This window comes from Trichoderma atroviride, chromosome 3 (assembly GCF_020647795.1).
Source record: "Trichoderma atroviride chromosome 3, complete sequence".
NCBI lineage: Eukaryota > Fungi > Ascomycota > Sordariomycetes > Hypocreales > Hypocreaceae > Trichoderma > Trichoderma atroviride.
In genome coordinates, this window is record NC_089402.1 from 4,085,139 (window position 1) to 4,098,436 (window position 13,298).

The 13,298-nt window shown below is 46.1% G+C and overlaps 7 protein-coding genes across 7 annotated transcripts; 3 read left to right on the forward strand and 4 right to left on the reverse strand.

Annotated features, from left to right (window-relative positions):
* Positions 1 to 1,129: 1,129 nt before the first annotated feature.
* Positions 1,130 to 1,681, forward strand: TrAtP1_006608 (uncharacterized protein; the record flags this gene model as incomplete). Its single annotated transcript, XM_066113197.1, has 3 exons — positions 1,130 to 1,159; positions 1,234 to 1,311; positions 1,391 to 1,681. The coding sequence occupies 3 exons, from the start codon at positions 1,130 to 1,132 to the stop codon at positions 1,679 to 1,681; spliced, it is 399 nt and encodes a 132-aa protein (XP_065969283.1).
* Positions 1,682 to 2,801: 1,120 nt separating this feature from the next.
* On the forward strand, positions 2,802 to 4,436 carry TrAtP1_006609 (uncharacterized protein). Its single transcript, XM_014093826.2, has one exon. The coding sequence runs from the start codon at positions 3,191 to 3,193 to the stop codon at positions 4,142 to 4,144; it is 954 nt and encodes a 317-aa protein (XP_013949301.2). The 5' UTR covers positions 2,802 to 3,190; the 3' UTR covers positions 4,145 to 4,436.
* A 1,388-nt stretch (positions 4,437 to 5,824) lies between these two features.
* TrAtP1_006610 (uncharacterized protein) lies at positions 5,825 to 6,921 on the forward strand (the record flags this gene model as incomplete). Its single annotated transcript, XM_066113198.1, has 4 exons — positions 5,825 to 5,898; positions 5,955 to 6,082; positions 6,140 to 6,371; positions 6,447 to 6,921. 4 exons carry the CDS (start codon positions 5,825 to 5,827, stop codon positions 6,919 to 6,921), a joined length of 909 nt encoding a protein of 302 aa, XP_065969284.1.
* A 355-nt stretch (positions 6,922 to 7,276) lies between these two features.
* On the reverse strand, positions 7,277 to 7,654 carry TrAtP1_006611 (uncharacterized protein; the record flags this gene model as incomplete). Its single annotated transcript, XM_014093824.2, has 2 exons — positions 7,277 to 7,444; positions 7,505 to 7,654. 2 exons carry the CDS (start codon positions 7,652 to 7,654, stop codon positions 7,277 to 7,279), a joined length of 318 nt encoding a protein of 105 aa, XP_013949299.2.
* Positions 7,655 to 7,746: 92 nt separating this feature from the next.
* On the reverse strand, positions 7,747 to 8,364 carry TrAtP1_006612 (uncharacterized protein; the record flags this gene model as incomplete). Its single annotated transcript, XM_066113199.1, has 1 exon — positions 7,747 to 8,364. One exon carries the CDS (start codon positions 8,362 to 8,364, stop codon positions 7,747 to 7,749), a length of 618 nt encoding a protein of 205 aa, XP_065969285.1.
* A 313-nt stretch (positions 8,365 to 8,677) lies between these two features.
* Positions 8,678 to 10,818, reverse strand: TrAtP1_006613 (uncharacterized protein; the record flags this gene model as incomplete). Its single annotated transcript, XM_066113200.1, has 3 exons — positions 8,678 to 9,365; positions 9,425 to 10,034; positions 10,441 to 10,818. The coding sequence occupies 3 exons, from the start codon at positions 10,816 to 10,818 to the stop codon at positions 8,776 to 8,778; spliced, it is 1,578 nt and encodes a 525-aa protein (XP_065969286.1). The 3' UTR covers positions 8,678 to 8,775.
* A 1,324-nt stretch (positions 10,819 to 12,142) lies between these two features.
* Positions 12,143 to 13,290, reverse strand: TrAtP1_006614 (uncharacterized protein; the record flags this gene model as incomplete). Its single annotated transcript, XM_066113201.1, has 4 exons — positions 12,143 to 12,499; positions 12,554 to 12,677; positions 12,748 to 13,178; positions 13,261 to 13,290. 4 exons carry the CDS (start codon positions 13,288 to 13,290, stop codon positions 12,143 to 12,145), a joined length of 942 nt encoding a protein of 313 aa, XP_065969287.1.
* Between the last annotated feature and the right edge of the window lie 8 nt (positions 13,291 to 13,298).

The window sequence follows — 13,298 nt, forward strand, 5'->3', positions numbered from 1 at the left end:
TTGAGCTTTATTTACATCCCAGCGCTTCTCAGCCAACCATCGGGACTGCATTGGCGGTAAAGTATAGGCTATGCAACTACTGTTAAAAACAGAGAGCGCTGGTAGGCGTGGGTCATGTACCTACTGTTTAAGATAGAAAGCGGGGTAAGAGGTTATAATAGGTAAATGTCAGATGTGCCTTAACCCTAATAGAAGCTTTTATATTATCTTCTTAAATAAGCGAAGTCTGCTATATTTAGATGTCTAGGGGTAAAAGATTAAAGGCATATGCTTCTATTGTTTAAAGATATAACACATAGCACTAATCTCTCTTAATCTAGCCTATAGTGTAAAGCAGGGCCGGTGCACTGTTTTTTTAATTGCCTTACTTGCGCATTACTATAGTACTTACCCCACTAGAATACACTGGAGCGCGTTAGGCAAGGTTTTACATTAGGCACAGTACCTATTATACTTAAACATAAAGAGGAATTATAGGGCTGTTGGCAGGCTAATGCTAAAATATTTACAGCTGCACAACCCGGAGTAGAGTCCTGCCGGCTTAAGATAGTTTTTTTACCTTCCTTTATCCCTTACTTATATTAATATATGCGCCATGGATAGGAACAGGATTCTTTTTGAATCGTCAATCAACTCGTGGAAAAGTAGATACAAGAATCTATTACTGTAATCAGCGAAGACGGTTAAGGACAAAAAAAAAGGAAAACACTCAACGGTTTACTAATTTGATATGTCAGTGAAGAAATGATGATTGATGCGGCAGTTTTGCTAATCTGCTTTCAAATGTCAAAGTTGCTCAGCGATACGACGACAAAGGGGCGATATTTCGTGGCCACTTTCTCCCTTTCAGCCACAGTCAGCCGTTATACTTTTTAGTCCCCCAGTTAAGACACATATGTTGCCAATAACAAAGCGTCGGTATAAGCAGCGCATATCTGCTAAGAGGCAGAGAACAAAGATGATGTCATGCTTGAGTCCGCAAGCAGATAACCAACCACGGTGCTCGGTTTGGGGATAATGTGCAGACGTGATTAATGGGCTATGACCAAAGCAAGATTCTATTCCAAACAATACCCTGTTTTTTTTTTTTTTTTTTAGGAACTTCTTACAATCAAAACGACCCTTCGTCATGGAAACTCAAAGGAAGGAAGATTCTTTGGTAAGTATCTGAGGTGTCCGTACTCCTTCGTTCTTAAATGACTCGCGGAATTTTTAACATTGCAAGATGAGAAGCGTAAGAAATCGATGCATCTACAGAAAATTTATGGAAGATTGCCATCGCGGGACCATCTTCTTGGTCATCAACTGGAGGTATGTGGACACAAAGTTTAGGTTCTTTCTATTATATATTATTCATCGGGAAAGAAGCTTGGCTGACCATTAGCTATAGGATAGAAAGTATTTCGATTCCGGCGACTTTGCACTTTCACAAGCCCACAGACCTTCAAGCATAGGCGCCATTTCTACAGGTAGTCAACACCCACGTCGGGAGACTGTACCCCAGCCGTTTTGTCCCGTACCCAGCCAGAGCAACGTTGACGAGGGCGCAAATAAGGGCCTACAAGGGGCGGAGAACGAGAGCGACACGGAAAATAAGAGTCACCTTTGCGAGATGACGGATCAAAAGACTGAAAACCCCTTAGAGAAGCCGGAGAAGACGACAGAGGCTACGCGCGTGTAGGCTTCAGCGTCATACCAAGTAATGCGCTATGCCCATCACATGCAAATACGGAGCTATCAAATACGTAGCTAGCAGGGCCAGCCATTGAAAAAGAAGACATCGAGTCGTAAAACGGGAGGTGGATTTTTCATGTCTCTATTTGGTGTTTTTTTTTTAAGGTGTTTGGTGTATGGATGCCTATGTATCTTGGATTGATATTGGCTTTAGTGAATGATTTTCTATTGCACCTACCATGCCAACTATTTTAGACCCGAAGTCCCCTGCTTAAACAACCAGTAGTGGTATTGCTGTAGTAACTGAACTGGGAGGGGGCGCGAGTTTGGCAAGTGTCTTAGGATGATCAACTGATCTAGGCCAAGCCTAGAAAGCGTGGCTGAACCCCATGATATGGATTTGGCAAATTGCTACTCAACTGGAGCTGCTAGTGCCTTGCTAACATGTCTAGCTTTGACAGCCCTCGGTTTTAGCTGTCCAATTGACAAACAGCCCCTATAAGCCATCCAATAGTCAGTCAGGATAGTGATCCGCACGGCAAACTAAGCGCCCTTGGCTCGTGCGATCCCCACCAAAGCTTCGATATAGGGAAACAAAACATACCCCAATATGACGTGCCGAAGAATGTTATCCATGCAGCCCTCCCCCGACAATGGTAAAGACTGTTACCCATGCAGTCCCCCGACAATGGTGCCTGAAGTTGGCCTTTTTGACTCTGGTGCTTTCGGCTGCTAAATGGCGCGCGGCATCATAGACGCTGTAGAGGCCAGCCTTGCTATAGGATTAAATCATTCGGTGGACTCTCTCCTATGGACTAAAGTGCCGGGCGGCTCATTCATTCGTCGACAAAGATTCTTCTCATTTCCAGTCTCTGCTCTAGGAATCTGATCAGAAGAGACGTGGTTTAGCATTGGCATCGTAGTAGAAGAGCCGGTAAAAGCAGCCATTTGCCTTGCCGTGTGCTGATATAGCAAGCGAGCATATTCTTCGTGGCTCATGAACTGTTGTGTGGACTGTTGTGTGGACTGTTGTGTGGACTGTTGTGTGGCCTGAGCGGTAGTTGTTGGGATTTTATAAGGAGACATGACTGAGAACATGAAGCGGCATATTGAATCCATTTAATCTACCTTGCATCACCCCACTGGCTGAGTCCTAGCTTGGCTTATATATCCTTAAGCAATATGAGTCACGTCGAATCTGAGAATCGGTCTCGACGCTTCCTACAGGGGTTCTAATTCGACGCTGTGCCCCAGTGGGTTGTCTATCCACCCCAACCTACCAATGGCTGCCATGAGTGGTGATTTGATCCGGTTTCTTGAGTTTTTCAGAGGCGACAGAAGTTGCTACCCCACAGTATGACGGATTCTCTACGGGGGGGAAACAGAGTCTTGAAGCGGTGCGCAAAGTTGATTCGCCACATGCCTAGAGGGTACCCTACCATTCCCATCCATTTGCACCTATTTACCTATCATCATCGTCATCATTCACCTTAATTTGTTCTCCTTTTTCTACGATATGGATGACCCTTCTTGTGCATGGCCAGCCTGGAAGTTCAATATGAAGAGAGGAGATTTACTTACCACGCTTCATGACCAGTATAACACTTATACGTCCCCCATACAAGACCCTGATGCCTTCTATCATGACATTTTCGAAATCTCCCACGAGGCAACCTCCGTTGCCGAATTCCATCATTTGGCTGACAATCGCAGACGTCAACGCCTTCACGAATTACATGACGCCCTTGACGCTGTGAGCCTCGAGATTACGGCAAATCCAGCCCTTATCAACATGCCTCAGTGGCAGCATGCCATCCAGCTCTTCCGGACGAATTCCCTCGATTCTCTTATTTATTTCTTCGCTTCCTACCTTCCGATAAACCCAAACTGGCATCCATCGCACCACACGTCTACCCATTTCACCAACAGCGCCGAGTCAATGTCCCACAAGCCCGATGAAGAGCATAGGCTTAATGACACACACAAGTTCCACCTCTCAACGAGCGTTGGCGATGAAGGGTTGCAACCTGTTCCGTTGTCCTTGCTGCCCCCGTCTGCTTTGCCAGGCATTCCAGTGATAGATCAACAGGCTGAGCAGAACGAATCTATAGGAATCACGCTCCTGGCGGCGGCGGCACCCCCCATCTCCGAGGTTGGACCTGAGCAAATTCGACCTCGAGAACATATCCTAACTATCCAGGATGGCAAGGATGCAGCGCAATCTAGAGATGAACGGTCTACGATTTTCGTCACAGACTATTTAGAGACATCAACATGTTGGAACAAAATTACATATAACGAAATAATCCGCCCAAATATCTCGGTGGCTTCGATCTGCTCGACTATGCTGACGAGTGAGAAACCGAAGAAAATCAAGCGGGACTGCCCTCGAGAGCCAGCATCGACTGGCATGGAGGCTGATGGTAAGTACACCTCGTCAAGTCCCAAGCGGAGGAGAAAGGAGGATTAGATTTTGGGTAATATTGCTATCACCGGCGCTTTCCACCAGTCATTACCGCAGCGTATGCCTCTAATAAAAGAGAGAGGGGAGTTTGTTGCTGAATATTACCCTAATACTTAGTAAGCAGTCGTAGGCAAATAAGTAAATAATAAATGTTGCCTACTACTGGAACACTCTATTGGAAAGATAATAAATGGAAAGAGAATAAATGGGTGTACCTAAGTGAATTTGGCTACATATATAGCATAGCGGTTTATGATAGGCGGCTAGGCTTGGGTATATTAAAAACAGGAAAGTTCATTGCAATTGACTCCACTGAGTTGGATGAACGCTAATTACCAATCGTCAAAGGCCGGTTTTCTTAAAAGAGATAATGCTATAAGTATTAAGTACTAAGTACTATGTCAATGACGCCACCCAGAGTTAAAATAAAAGGCTGATGATGCGGGGTTACTATGACAAAAGGCAACCAGGCATCGGCTTTTCAAGCGTCTGGAATGCTAAATTCATCACTTAACGAAACGAAAGTACGATTTATATAAGCTCAAGAAGAGCCGTGTAACTGAAGCAGTAACATAGCGAGAAATAACATTAAAACAACCTCTGGGGTCGTACCAAATCAGCGAAAGCATGCCTCGGGATGTGGTGCAAACAGCCTGCAAGCACTGCCGCAAGAAGCGATCAAAGGTTCGTGAAAGCCATATTCCAATGGTCCGCTCGGCTCTACATCAGTCTACTACCATGTGTCAAAATGTATTAATTCTTTTTTCTTAGTGCGACGGCCAAATCCCTTGCCAAAGATGTGAGGAAGATGGTGAAGTGTGCTCGTACGACTATAATCGACGGGAATCAAAAGACAACTTACGAGCCGAAATCGAGCGATTGAAGAAAATCAATGAAGAAAATCAAAAGCTACTCAGTGACTTAGCCTCCGATAAAGAATCCGGCGCTTATCAGACCACTTTTAAGCGTTCGACAGATTGTAGCAGGTCTCATAAGAAGGACTTTAAGGAAGAGGAAGGCAGTGACTACAGCGCTGGCCCGTCACGAACTGCCAAACGGCGACAGCGACGAGCATCTTCCACCACAAGCAATGAGAAATTAGCCGACTCACCTTGTTTCGGCCAACTACGGTCGTGGAAGTCGTGTTACCCTAGGTTCGACGATGATGACCTCTCAGGCAACACAACCAATCGAGCGACTAGTTGGTCCCTTCCACCACTCCCACTTGATGCTTATACGTCCCACTCGCAAACAGATACATGGACCCAAACTGGGTGGACAAGGGCTCATATACACCACCTGTTTGATGCTTTATTTACATGGGAATATTTACCATTCAGTCTTCTAACATATGACCTATTCTTGCGTGATTTTCATAGCGGTTCTACTCGATTTTGTTCGTCGACACTGGTACATGCTATACTCGCACTGGCGACCCGGCTGGTCAACGAAAAGAAGGACGACACAGGAGTCCCTTCTTCTGGATGGCTTAGAAGCAAAATATTCTTCGACGAAGCCAAGTCTGAGGTTCAAAATGGTGGATCGCTGTCCGACAGGCTTCCAGATATTCAAGCGCTCGGGATACTGTCACTCTATGAATTCCGTTGCGGACAAGAGTTACAAGCTCAAACACTTGCCCAGGAATTTCTAAGTAGCATCACAGAGTACTGTCAGCGTAAATCTACAATGGGCGAGGAGGGAGACGTGCAGTATACCAGAGTACGGACCAGTACATATTGTGGTGCTGTATCATTAAGTCGGTACGCTTCAGAATGAGTCATCTCATACGAGAAGTTTAGCTAAAAAGGTGATACAGCATATTACCTTTGACAACGGGCCAACTCTTTGATGCAAGAAGCTATGAACTGCAGGAGGATTTGTCAATTTTAAATCACCTATCGAGTGACATCGGAGAGACTATGGTCGATAATAGTTCCAATTCTCGTGAGTGTTCATGTAAAGTTGACCATGGTGGGAACAGTCTTAGTGACAAAGCGGCAGGTTTCACCGCAGTTACGCACAGTTCACCGTTGCTTAAATATCAGACCATTATGCGGATGGTTTTTCAGCTAACCGAGTGGGTGCATAAAATTATAACATCAGTTCAACCAGGTATCCAATTGGATTTGAACGATGTTGAGGTTTTTTACACGAAGTGCCTTGAGTGGTATGAGAGCATGTTCGCTATTCTCAACTCCGAGGGCAGCAGATCACCGTTTGCTCTATTTGTTCAGTAAGTGATCAAGCCTCCCCCCCCCCCCCCCCGCCATTCACTGCAAACAGGGTTCAAAAAGCCTAATGGATGCAGTATGTACTATCACTTTGGTCTCCTCTGCGCTTTTAGGCCCTTTATTAGCATTCCTGTGGGACATCCTAACATTCAGCCCTACGATATATGTAAACAGTCTGCTCAATCCATCCTGGCATTGGCACAGTCTTACGATGATCTCTTTACTCTGCGGCGCGTGTCTGCGCTCATCCCCTATTTTGTCTGCACTTCCGGTCTATTTAGCCTTGCTTTGGAAGGAGAAGGCTCACCATTGGACAATACGCATTTACGTTTAGGGGACCCCCTAATCAATACGGCGCAACTACAAGAGTATAATTCCGTCGCCACCAGCCATTATGGGTATCCAACAACCCCTTCATACTTCGAGATTTCAGCGACCGTTCATGCATCCCTACTGCTTGCAAAGATGAGCTCAACTCATCCAGCAGCGAGCATGGCCCAGAAAGCCTTAGGAGAAGCTAATGAAGAGAGTGACTTGGAGATGCGGGGATAAATCAGCCCTACCGCGATCTCTGCGCCGCCTCCTACTCCACCGGGTTTATGTCATGCTATCAATGGCTAATATTGAAGCTCACTGTTGGTCTGTGATGTGCCAGAGGCTGATACAGGGTCTGGTTTGTTAACAGTGCCTTAAGTCGAGGCTAGAAGTACCGATAAGAACATGCAAGACAACTTCCCAGCCAATAACGATATTTAAATTTTCCAAGATTGATCAAACCCAGCGTTTAAAATGGCAGTTTACCTGGATATAAAACTCGCGTTACAATGATATAGAGAGGATATTGGCAGGTCTTTCTTGCCGTCAATAGCGGGTTTGCACCTCCTAACTTTAATCTAATATAATGAATTTATTCGGTCAAGCACGAAGATCCCAAGATCGTGTGATGATAGTCAAACGCCTTCACCATGCCATAGAAGTGCGTTGCCGCGGCGAGCAGGACAAACATGTGGAAGATCTGATGGGAGCTGCCCCAGATGTCAAATGCTCCTGGAAAACTTCTCTCCGGCCATCGAGCCTACATTCCCAGTTAGTCAGTTAGATACCACCACCGTGGGAGACGATTCTGATGGCTGACCACGTAGAGAGCTGCGCCGAAGATATACATGGCACCGTGGACAATGATCCAGGTAACGCTGGTTCTGTCCTCGAACCCCTTGTAGCCGTAGATGGTGACGCCGTGAATAACAGGGATGAAGCCGGATAAGCCGAGGCTGGTGAACATCATGGCTCGGTATGGCCGCCATTTTGGGGTGCGGAACTGCTCTACCCACGAGACAATGGCGCATCCGGTGCCAAGCAGACATATCTGGGTCTTTGTCAGTCGCCGTGACCGTTACCTCGCGCCCTCTCAAAGCTAGACTCACCAGGCATAAATACGCCGCGAACAGCATAGGCATGCAAAAAAAAGCCATAATACAGTGCCGGCACGAAGCTTCCCACAATCAACACAACAATTCCCGTATAATCCAGCTTATTTCCCCACCGCGCCACCTTCTGGCTGTGATTGAGCACAGCGTGGAACGTCGCGCTCATGCCAAGGCACAACACTGCGCCACCAATAAAGAATGCGAAGACGAGCACGTCAGATGGCGTAATAGAATCGTAGCGCGGGCGGATGACGCAGTACAAGTAGAACGAGCTAGCGACAGCTGCTATGGCACCGAGGAGGTGCGACCAGACGTTGACGGATTCATTATGCAGATTAAAGAGGGACCGAAGCGAGTGCAAGTAGGAAGGACGGATCTGACAATAGCCAGAGTGAATGAAAGCGTTGTCGCGGCGCCAGGCGGGGAGGTCGCCCCATAGGAGGAGTGCTTTCTCTGCTTTGTTTTCGGTGACCTTGGCTACGTTGATAGCTTCTGTGAATAAGCCTGTCCCTAAGGGATGGCGTTGGCGCAATGCCACTTCCGGGGGAGCAGGCCGTGACCTTCTCATGGCTCTTTGTAAAAGATGGTATTCATGAACGGAGAGCAAGTCATGCGTTGAGGTCTTGAGTTTCTATATTAGTGGATGGGATCGCGTTTTTCGCCACCTTATTAGTAATCTCGGTTCGTAGACGTAGGCGCTGCTGTTATGAGCATAAAGTTGGGGATGCTTTGTGTATTGCGATTATCGACAATGATGGCGGCAGCCAAATAAAGAAGCAGCAAATTTAACTTTATAAGAAATCATTTAAAATTTTCATTAATATTATATAATATTATAATTTTATTTATCATCAAATAAAGTATACTTATCTTACTTAGCAAGGGAATCTTATAATACATTGTGTTTCCTAAATGATTAGACACAGAAGGATTACCATTGTACGTGCATCAGAAGACAAATTTCCTCATCTCGAGGTCGCTACCAAACCTCCCACATCTGACTACCTACAGAAATGATTCGATTGAAGACTGCGTCTCTCAAGCTGACAGCAGTTAAACAAAACTCACCGTCTGGTTCTGTCTTTAGCACCAAACCTCCCATTGTCTCTCTCTCCAGGGCCCAGTCTACAAGAGCTCTCCTTTTACCACCCAAACTACCAACACCGCTCACTTTCCTAACCCCTCTAATATCCGCAATTGCTACAGTCCACGTAGTGTCCAAGTCCTCATTCTCGCTCATCCAACTAATAGCCGGTGTTGTAGCTGCGGTAGTGATATATAAGCACCCTTTCTTGCCTTTGTAACAGGCAGAAAAACAAACAGGGCCACCGTTGGTTTCTAACGTTTTGACACTTTGTTCGCCTTGGAGATGCCCCGAGTTTGATGGTTCCGCGGCCTTGGCGATCTTGTTGATTGCCTGTATTCCATCCTTGGTGGTTCGCTTGATACGCTGAGCAATGCGGCGTGTGGTGCTAGGTTCACCCTCTTCCTGCCTATCGTATGTCTGTTTAGAGTATTCCTTATCTGACACTGGGTTGATGGCCATCTTTGTGTCCTCTTCAGAAGCACCTGTCCAAGACTTAGGTCAGCCTCCATTAGACGATAGCATATAAAATTCTTTAACGTACCAAGATGGGCTAGATCGTAATCATCGACGTTCAGGTGTACATTAGGTGGTCCATGGGATGGGGGTGGCGGAGGTTGAGGAGTTTTATTGTTCTCTCCGGTACGAAGGAGAGTAATGGCGATCTGAGCATTCGTGGGTACTCCTCTAAGGATTGAATTCCGCATCTCTGTATGCCGACGCCAATCAGGGCACCTGTAGTCAATAATGAAAACGCCGCGTTCGATGATGGGCTTGCCAAAGAATACAGCTCCCGCAAACAATCCCAATACTTTCATCACGCCATAGCACGAACCAAAACATGATATCATAAGTAGTGGTAGCAAACAAGTAGCCATGATCAGCCTTGGGCGATGAATAGGAAAAGGTGAGGTCGGGCTCAATGCATTGCCGAGTCGTTCATAAGTGTCGATGAGCTCGGGGAATATGTGCAATGCGGAGTGTGTATGAAAGCTATGCACAGCGCGTGCAACGGGCTCTTTTGTCCTATCATGATTTTTTTCCCCACTCTGGTCGGCATTCACAACATCTGAGACATCTTGAACCACGTGTTCTGGCCCAACAGAATCTTCTTCTTCCTGGGAGAACTCGCCCGAAGAAATGTTCATTAAAAGCTGCAATTAGTAAAATCAGTTTTTGGATTCATGGCATATCAATAGACGTAGGAGCAGATATGAAACTCACCGTACTAATGCTGTAGATGAAGCTATGGGCCTCTTGTTCAATCGCTTCGCCACTATTTTCTTCTGGAGCTCCCGTAACAGATTCAGAAGCCAGTACCCCTGCAATTGGTTTTTTTACAGCTCCAGTGCGAGAACTAATAAGCGATGCCGGTGCTGGTGGAAAGCAAATGTCTCTGGCAGGTGGACAGACGATTAACACTATGAGAAAAAGAATCAAGGTAGGTGCAAGCAGATCAACAAGCCAGGCGATTGAATAGGTGCCAAAAAAATAAAACGTTCTGTTGTCTCGCCACGCTCGCAGGAGAGCCATATGCTTATAGAGCGCAACTAAGCTTACAACGACAGTCATATAGAATCGCTCAGCATGTGCTTGCACCTTCTCTGCTGTGATGTCTTCACCAGCTGCGATATTCATATCAAGATTTGACAGCGGCTGCTTGTCTATTCTCTTAACATGGAAGATTTGCTTGTTAAAACGCCTTATCAAAGTCCAAAAGTCTCCGTTTCGAATACCGGCATATAATTGTATGGGGGTAGCGGTTTCGCTATTCCAACCAGAAGTTGCGGCTTGGAGAGTATTGTGTTCAATGTAGCGGTCTCCATCTTTGAGTTGGGGGTCTATATTGGCAACACTTTCTTGAGCAAGAGCATGGCTATCTGTAGGCGCTTTATCCATGACTGTTTGTTTGTACTTGTCAGTGATGCTAGAGTCCATTGTTTGCAATAATCGGAAATTTTTATTCTTTTTGAAAATATTATGACTCATTCAAGCCTTAACTCAGTAGATTCACCGTTCTAACAGCTATAAAAACATACAGGATCAGATTAACTAGTTATAGTTGTAAATTATCAATGACGCTGGCGGTGGCGACTGTTGTAAAGTTCATTAAATAGGACCCTACTAAGTTGGTAGCACGCTAATTCTCAAATCAGACTAGATTAACTTGCAAATGAAAGTTAGGCAGCAATGTAAACCCAAATTTCTAGCACTGTACGGCCCGCTTTGGAGATTTTGTCAAGTCAGTCAAGCATTCATCATGATCACTTGTTGTAGAAACTTTGGTGAAGCATCGGCCTAGGATTTGACTGAATGGAATCAACCTATGTTCGCACACCCAAGGCCTTCTCTTGCGTTGTCACATTATTGCGCTGGGCTTCTAGCAAGTCGAGGGTGGAGGCTTAACGCAATGTGGCTCCGAGGCGTCGCTGCTGGTGGAAGAAGATAAAACTAGCTGATTGGCCACATCGAAGTGGAGTGCTCCGAGGAAGTTGTTGGGGGGTGAGAATTAATGTTTTGGTAGTGAATGGCGTTCTTCCTCCGTCCCCTCTCAACCGATTTCCCTCAATTTGCGTCTGCAACACGCCAGCATTATACCGTAAAGTTGAAAAATGAGTGTGCCAGCGGCGGGGCTTGCAGTGCCTGCGAGGGTACAAACTAAAAACAAAGCCCACAAATAGCCGTCACCTTATTAGTACTAAATTAACTAAGAAAACCCGCGACACTCATTTTGACCTTTATGATACTATCTGGTTGAGATGAGATATTGTGATAGATATCCTTTATACAAAACATCCTTAAAATGGTAATCTTTATCGTTATCGCAGGAGTGTTTAATTTCAACAAATAAGGCACACGAGTTTGTAGCAATGAATGATGTGATTATTTCCAAGAAGATTATGCCACTTAGCATTTGCAATGAAATTTGAGCTCAGCATCTTCCCTGGCCTTGTATCTTATCGAAAAACCTGAATTCCGACTGTCGCGATAGTTTGGGTTGGAGGGGCGGATGGGACCCCCCCGGATGGGTGACTACTAAGTGGAGGAGATTGCATCCTACGCTACCCTGGGATCCACGAACCTAGCTTATTGCCAAAAAGCCGTAATGGTTGTTGCTGATTTCCTTCACGTAACTAATCGTCTCTCTCGTCCCGCCTGCGCCAGTGTAGGACTGCAAGAATCGAAACCACTTCGTGTGAACTATTTTGGGTCACGGCCGCTATGAGACTACATAGACAACTATTCCTGCGCAGCGAATCTCTTAACAATATCCACCAACCTCGTTCTCGTCCTCCTCCGGCCAAAGACCCCCCCCGTGATCTAAATCTTGAAACCACAACACATCCAGCCCGTCACCTTTCCATACTCCATTTTCCCAGCTTTTAGTCTCCAGAGACCAGTCATCTGTGCCCGTCAGATACGCTGCAACTGCATTCGTGTCCACGATTGCGTCTCTGCCGGCTAGCACAACGGCCACGCGATGGTGCTGGATGTCTTCCTTCCACAAGGCATTATCAGACCATATGAAACGTCGGAATAACGTATGCGCGACGCCCATGTCTTTGGCGCCGAAGTAGGAGAGCAGGTGTTCACTAACGTGAGTCGGCTTCCGACAGATCTGAAGTGTCGAAGTTAGCGGAGATCGTTAGTAGTAATGCAAGGAGAATGTTACAAAATTATATGCTACCTCGGGGAGATGTAGCAGGAATGACACAGGATCAACAAACAAAATCGGCCCGATTTTGCTTGCGATCTGTGGCGTGTGGAGGAGATGTGTAGCAACCACGCTTCCGTAGCTTCATAGAGATGAAGTTAATATAGGGCAATGTCCAAGACACAAATTCAGAAAACAAGAGGGCGACTCACGAATGTGACACTAGCATAAATCTTTCCCACCCATGTGCCGTTATAATGCAATGAACCTCCTCGCACATCTCGTCCTTTAACATTGCCTCAGACGTTATCCGAGAGCTTATTGGCATTATTTCTATAGCAATGATTCCCACCTGCCCATCCGATGGGTCCTTGCTATCTTCGGCATTAAGGTCGGCCAGGAATGGTATGTACATGTAAAGGCCAACACCAATACCGTGTATAAATAAAATGGGGAGCCTGGTCCTGGAAGTATGCGGCCGGTACCAGTAAGTGAGAGTTCTCGCAGGGGAACGATAGGTGGTGAAGAGAGTAAGGAGGCGCGTGGGGAAGACGGCGAGAAACTGGAACAAGGACGTGCGGTGGAAGTCGAAGGAGTAGTAGCGCAAATAGATAGATGCTAACGTATCGACAACAAACACACACTATAAGAGTCAAGTTAGTAAGCCTCCTTGACTTTGTACCATGGGCGAGTAGTTCATTGCGTTGCCCACCATGAAAACTTACCAGATACCATAACAAACTCCGATGCGACATCTCGACCT